This window comes from Crocodylus porosus, unplaced genomic scaffold, assembly GCF_001723895.1.
Source record: "Crocodylus porosus isolate Cpor-Errol unplaced genomic scaffold, CroPor_comp1, whole genome shotgun sequence".
Taxonomy (NCBI): Eukaryota; Metazoa; Chordata; order Crocodylia; family Crocodylidae; genus Crocodylus; species Crocodylus porosus.
Genome location: NW_017728947.1, coordinates 40,388,046 through 40,395,353, shown reverse-complemented (window position 1 = coordinate 40,395,353; position 7,308 = coordinate 40,388,046). Strand labels below are relative to the sequence as shown.

General features: G+C 46.9%; 1 protein-coding gene across 1 annotated transcript in view; it reads right to left on the bottom strand.

Moving 5' to 3' along the window:
• Window positions 1–7,296, bottom strand: part of LOC109320768 (1-aminocyclopropane-1-carboxylate synthase-like protein 1) — a 19,930-nt gene extending 12,634 nt beyond the window's left edge. The window contains exons 1-4 of the mRNA XM_019551025.1: window positions 6,501–7,296; window positions 5,246–5,865; window positions 2,192–2,251; window positions 1,752–1,780 (exon numbers count right to left, since the gene is read on the bottom strand). Coding sequence (XP_019406570.1) covers window positions 1,752–1,780; window positions 2,192–2,251; window positions 5,246–5,865; window positions 6,501–7,137 — 1,346 coding nt within the window. The 5' untranslated portion in view covers window positions 7,138–7,296. The remainder of the gene's footprint in view (window positions 1–1,751; window positions 1,781–2,191; window positions 2,252–5,245; window positions 5,866–6,500) is intronic.
• Between the last annotated feature and the right edge of the window lie 12 nt (window positions 7,297–7,308).

Here is a 7,308-nt window from a genome sequence, read left to right as displayed (position 1 = left end):
TGAAATTGACTTTGAATTGCAGACAGATAGGTATTTTCCTCTCATATGAATGGATCTAAGCTTTAGATATGCCTCAGCTGCAAACAGATGTGGCTTCTTCAGCTCTGCAGTTCTGGAAAGTTTTCACAAACTATATTAAGGCATAAGGAGAGTTTTCTAAAGGCCAGAGAAAGGTGAAATTTACAAATCTCCCTTGTGATAGAAGCTATATTTCTCAGCAGGAAAGAATTCCCTTCAGTTTCATATACAGTTTCACTCTCGTTGGCTCCAAGATCAGTAGCCTTTAGGACTTTTTTCCTGTTTATATTTAAATAAAATGCATATAACTATTTTCTTTTAAATATTTTCAAGGCAGTAACCAGAAGGACTTCAAGCAGTCCAATTCACGAAGTCACAAAAGGAACTACAGTAGTGATGAGAAGGCTATTTTACGTAAAAGAAAAGGAAACAAAATTTCAGACATGGTGCTTTTTCATGGATTTGATAAAAAAAGACCAAATTTAAAGGCAGTGATTAAAGAAATGAGAAGGGACAGGTGACAGCTACAAAAGGAACAGAAGGAAAATCAGTGGGCAGATGAAAATATTTTCTCAAAATATAAAAAATGTAACAACTAGGATCCTGATTTCCTTTTCTGAGTGCTGAAATGATACTGACCCTCATTCCAAGCAGAATTATAACCTAGCATTACAGGCTCAGATAGTATTTTCCTCTATTCACTTCTGTATGCCTCTTGAAACCTATTTAATGTAGAAGCATGCCGCCTCAGATTTTCTTCCTGAACTCATCTGGAGAATACAGCATCAGAATACACACCAGAAGCCTTGGCCCAAATGGCAATACAACAAGAAGCCAGAGGGGCCTTAAAGGTGCTACTGCACAGATGAGCAAATCATATGGACCAGCTAGCACGGAAAACCATCCAAGACTTCATCCCTAGGACGTCATGTCTGATCCTGCTTGGGTTATGGGTCAGAGGCTGTAGACAGAAATCCAATAAGTTACTTTTTCCTCACTGCATACAACAGGCATTGCCCATCAATTTGTGAAAAATTTGTCTTCTCATAGGCCCAACAGGTATACAGCTCTGTGAGTCAATGCTATAAACACTAAAGGGAAGTGATTCAAAAGTCAGAAGCAAATTTTTTCATTTCCATGTCTAATATAACATACATGGAAATTACCAGCAGCATAAGGATGAGTGAAGTAGAAATAATTCACTGTCCCCTCAAGGCTAATGTGAACACAGTTGTCTTCTGTCTCTCCCTCATCCTATTTACTGCACACATTACATTGACAAAAAGGGATGGAGTACAGGGAAAAGAAACAGCCTGCACACCCTACAAGGCACCTTGCAGGTTTCTGCACATAGCTACCAGGCACCAGTTCTGCCTTACCTGTTCTGCTAGCTGGAAAGCTGAATGTTGTGGTGACGTACCCCCAAGTCAGTGGCGCAGCAGGCAGAAATAAAATAAGGAACATTTTGAGGATGGACAGAAGTGAAATACGAGCAAGCATGAGAAAGAACTTCAGTGAACCCTAGCGGAGCCTGACTCTGCCAGGTACTCAACACCAGCTCTACCCAGAAAGAAATGTGTACATAGGACAAACTGTTGTCTTTCCATACAACAGCCTGAACCAGTGCAAGCCCCCAAAGTTTTTGAGCTATATGCTATGCCTTGGGCCTTTCCCTAGTGTAAGTGACCACAATGATCATTCAGAGGCTCACTAATTTAACCATCATGACATACTCGATGCTACTGTTCACTTGTGCCAAACTCTGCCAAGATTTGGAAAAGTTCAAAACTGTACAGCTTGGTAACAGACTCTATCAACCTCTTCTGAGCTGAATGTTGAGGAACAGCAAAATGGGTTCTGAAGCTTAGGGTTAGACACCTCTGTGTCAAATGAAGATGTATCAACATGATGAAATCATTCTTTTTCCCATTTGTATCTAGTTTTTCCAAGATTGTACCACAAAGAAGGGTAATAGGAAACCTCATTTTTCAATCTTTGGCAAGATAATTTATAGAAATACACAGCCATGATGGGCGATGAGAGCAGACCAGAGACCCTGACAGATATGCACTCATGGAGAAATAAGTTTTTCACAGTGATCTGAATGACATCAGCAAACCACGTAGCCAAGTGTAGGACCCAGGAGAAATTATGCAGAGTACTGCCAACTTACCCGCTTGGACATCAGATCAAAGCAGAGCTTATTCTCACTGGTACCAAAATTAATTATCCCCTAGGGAAAAAAATAAAAAAGAGAATGATTTTTTTGAGATAGGAGCTGTTGCTGTGCTACCTGGATTTCTTTGTTAGCAAATGCTCTGGAACCGGGTAGAAACCCAAGGCTTATATCGATTAACATAACATATATGACTGAATCATTCATTTCATTAGAGCATAAATCTGCCTTCATATAATTCTTTCTATCTGAGAGAGCCAGGATTTATACTCAACACATTTTCAGCTGTCTTTTGGAAATACTTCTTTATCCAAAATTCTGCACTCATCAGACAGTGAATTTCTACTCTAAAAATTTATTCATAAAAACTTCACTTTTCTTACAGAGCTAAATAGAAAAGGCAGGTTGCAGTATTGTTGCTTGAGAGAAGAAATGCTAATCTGTAATTCCTGGCTCAGAATCTGACATAATAAATTCCAGAGAGAATAAATCTGCTATATGCATCTTTGCTCTCAGCCTGGGATGAGTCAGTCAAGAAATTAAAAAACAAAAAACAAACAAAGAAACAAAACAACCAAGATAAATACCAAGCCTGTATGTTTATGATATTATTGTTATTTTTATTTATATATCTATAAATCAATTAAAAAATCTATGTATATTGTAAACAAAAATAGACAGCAATGAAGAAAAGTGGAAGCTTGTCTCTTGGGCTATAGTTGGTATGGTGAATGATTCTATTAGAGCATTACTGAAACACAGGAAATCCAAGGTGGGAAAGTGACAGACCTGTACAGGGTAAGTGAATGGCAAGCAGTAAACAGGTAGCCTAAGCTCTGAATGATGCCTTAAATGGGATGCAAAGCATACCTTTCTAAGAGTCAGTTACAGAAACTCCACCATGGCTTTGAAAACTTAGCTGGGTCCATCTATCTCCTGCATCATCATGTGATAAAAGATGTTACATTCAGAGCTCAATAGATGATATTAATGATGTACAAGGTAGAATACAGTTCTGCTTGCTTTCCTGTAACTTTAGGGCTAAGTACAGATATTCAGAAAGCCTGAGCCTGAATCAATTGAATTCTTGCAGGTTAGTCTAATCTGCATAGATTGAACCAGCAAGCAAGTGAATAGACATTCACTTTTGATTCCACAAGTTGACACATACATGCCTGCAATGACTCAGACCAGAAGCTGGGGAGGGGGTTTAAACCCCAACCCTGACCTGCGTGGTCCTTAGCCATGGTGTTCCTGGAGGGGTAAGGGGAAAGCAGCCCCTGCCAGGCATTTCCCACCCTCCCGCCTCATTGCTCGAGTGAACAGGGAAACAGAGAGGGGTTTAATTCCCTCTCTCCCCTGTCCCACCAGCTTGTGCCCCAGCTGGGATCTGCCTGGCTAGGGCGCAGCAGCCCTTGTCAGGATCGCTCCCCCCTCACTGCTCCAACAGCAGAGGCAGGGGCATGGCCAGACACTGGCTGGCATTGCCCCCTGAGATGAAGGGGGCAGGGAGGGGTTTTATTCCCCCCGGGGAACCCCAGCCGGGGTCTTCCAGCCCCAGCCGCCACCTCTGCTGCTCTTGTCCCAGCCAGGCAGACCACGGCTGGGGTCCATGCTGGTGGGACAGGGGAGGGAGTGGGGAATTAAAGTCCTCTCCATTTCCCCATTCACTTAAGGCTGCTGCCAGAGCTAACCATGCCCCCGCCACTCCAGTGGCATGGTGGGAGAGCAGGAAATGCCTGGCAGTGCCTGCTTCCCTTGTCCCTCTCCAGGCACACCCGAACTGGGGACTGCACAGGACAGGGTGCGGGTTTTAATCCCTCCCAAGTCATACTCAGGCTATGGGGGCCTAACCAACCCTGCCCCCCCAGATTAGTTTTCCTCCAACTGAAGGGTTTGCTGTAGCACTGCCCAGCATCTGGCCTGAGACACTGCAGGCATGTTACTGCATTTGTGGAATCAAAAGGGAATGTCCATTCACTTGCTTGCTGGTTCAATCTACGCAGGTTAGACTAACCTACAAAGATTGAATTGATTCAGGCTTGAGCTTTTTGAATGTTTGTATTTAGCTCAAGTGTGGGCATCTGGTCATGCCCGACCCTGCTGCTGCAGCAGCAAGTGGGGGGAGACCCTGACATGGGCTGCTCTGCCGTGGCTAGGCAGATCTTGGCTCAGGTCTGTGCCGGTGGTATAGGGGACACAGTAGGGAATTAAACCCCTCTCTGTCCCCCGTTTGCTTGAGGCTGGTGCCGGGGCTGACTATGCTCCCCGCTACTTGAGCGGCGAGCAAGGCAAAATGCCTCATGGGGGCTGCTGTGCCCCTGCCTGGCAGACCCTGGCCAAGGTCCATGCTGGTGGGACAGGGAAGGGAGAAGGGAATAAACCCCTTTCCTGCCCCTTTCACCTTGGGGTGGGGGGCAGCATCTGGCCACACCCCTACCCCTGCTAGAATGGAGGGGTGGCACCAGCCTTGATCCACTGGAGCAGAGAGCACAGCTCAGCCAAGGGCTGAAGAGCATGCTGGGATGCTGAGGGACTCTGATTTAACTTAAACCAGGAAGGGATCTGGGACAGAAGTTCCATAAACCAGTTTGACCTCAATAAGTTAAGTCTGATACTACATTCAACCAGGTTTCTCTCAAACTGGATTTGGCCATTTTGAAACTGGTTTATGTGCACTGAACTTATGTTCTGTTACAGGTTTAACTGTTGTCTGATCACTTAAACCAGCTGAAGTGTAACTTGTGTTCCTAGCCCAGACGTTCTGCAGATCACCACTCATTTGAGACAGGAAACTCTGCTAAGGCAACCCAAAGCTAAAGCAAGTGCAATCTTTGATATACAAGAGGGAAAAAAATATATTTGTAGTTAATCTTCTGTGCTTTAATAAGGCAGAGGTTGAGCCAATTGGCACCTATGAGATAAAAATCACATTCTAGCCCACACTCAGCCAGCTGTTTTAAAAAAAGAAAAGAAAAAAGCAAAAAACCAAACACCCTTGTTCAGGTGTCTCCTAGCTGGAAAGGCACGCAGCAGGGGAACTTCACTCACATTGGGGTTTTTGTCTTCATCATATTTGTCAGCATGATAGGCCTTGTAACCCTCCTCTGTGGAGCCACGAAAGATGTTGGCAACGTTTCCTCTTGCAGACAGGTAGGGACTTTTCTGGAACTCACCAGGATTACAGAAACCATACATGTTGGATCTCCTCTCAGAGACGGGTCGGCCTAGGTGCATGGCCCTCACCTCTTGCAGGTCAACTCCTCCAAATCCGGCAATATCAGACAGCGCCTGGCCAAAATCTAAGCCCCTGGGCAATGCAACAGAGGAAGAGGAGCCACCATTGCTCTGCTTTAAGATGCTCAGCATCTGAGCAAAAACATTGAACATACGGAATTCATGCTCCCTCTCCAGTTCAAAACGCCGCTGCTCCAACTGCATTCGCCGCTCTTCCACCTCCAGATCCCGCTGCAACCGCCGCTCTTCCATCTGCAAAAAGCGCTCTTCCATGGCCCGCTGAGAAGTCAGGGTCTTCAGCAGGAGGTCATCGAGGGGATCTTTCACTCGCTGACCTTTCCGTTTCTTCCGCAGACGGTGCAAGGTGGAAAAGCCAGGTCGAGGCCCCACGCTCTGAATCCGGGATGAAGAGGCCATGTTTGGCTCACTGAAACCTGTGGATATTTCAAAATAAAGAACTAAATTGTCAGCAATTCCTTTAAAATGACAACACAGCATTAGGACTGGTGTAAACAGACACTTGCTACTCCCGCCTGGAAAAAACAAAAAAAATAACATCAGATTGCCCAAGTCCCACAGGAAAAGTAAGGTCATATCTATCTAGCACATGCATGAAATCAGCGTGTTTTATCTTGCCGTGCTCCGATTCAGCACTTTCTCCCTGGCAATGATCCAGAATTAACTACAACAAATGACAATCCACTCTCCCTATGCACTCTACAAGTAGTATGATGACAGGGAGACAAAATCCCTTTCCAACTTCAGTATTTAATCAAAGTGATGCTGTCTACCCGCTCCCCCTCAATCAAAACATTCAAAGTTCTGCATCCCACAGAAGCCAGTTCTGTAAATTAATTACATTATAACTCAATAAGCAATTTTGTTTGCTGCACCCGCAGGTAAAACAATGTTTCTCTTCCCTGAGTTCTGCATAGAACAGAGAGAATTAATTTAACTGACACTGCTGGCGACCATTCGCAGATGCATTCATTGTCTTCGACCCACACGTACCTCTAAAGGTTAGACCCCAAAAAAGGGCTCAGGCTTGAATGAAAAGATGCCATCCTACCTGATGGCGAGACACTGGTCTCAATGGGAATCTCCACCCTGGAGATGGGAGAGTCATTCTGGGCCCTGTCCAAGAAGGCTCGCTCCAACTCGTGCTCGTCAGGCGAGCCCTGCTGGTAGGACATGGGTGGCGGAGGCTCAGGGGTCAAGCAGCGTTCATCAGAGTCCACCTCCTCGCATTTGATCTCCATCAGCTCGGGGTGCTGCGAGTGTCCGAAGGGCAGCGTGGAGGCAGCAAACTGATGGTGGTAGCTCTCCACCATGGTCCCCTGTAGCACCTGCTGTGCCACGCTGCTGCTGAGGGAGCTGTAGGCCAGCGAGGGGCGGCTGGTCAGCACCCGGTCCATCGCGTCGTAAAACTTCCACGTCCGCCCGCCCCGGGCCGCCTTGTTGTTGTTGTCCTTGATGCGGCGGTACTCCAGCTTCATCTTCTTGATCTTCTCCCGGCACTGGTCCCCCGTGCGGTGGATGCCCTTCTCCCGCAGCACCTCAGCAATGCGGTTGAAGACGTGCTGGTTGCGCAGACAGCTCTCCAGCTCCATCTGCACCGACTCGTCGGCCCACAGCTGCAGCAGCTCCACCACCTCGGGGTCCGACCAGTTGCTGCCCCGCTCGTACTTCTTCCCCCGAAAATCCATGGCTCCTGCCCCCGGCCCAGGCCAGCGCTCGGGGGCAGAGATGCCCCGGGGATCAGCGCTCAGCCCGCATGCACCCAGCCCCTTAAGGCCAGGGGTGAGGGTGAGGGGGCAGGGGCAGGGGCTCGGCCCGGCGGCTCCAGGGCGCCCCGTGTGTGCGCCTCAGGGCGGCGC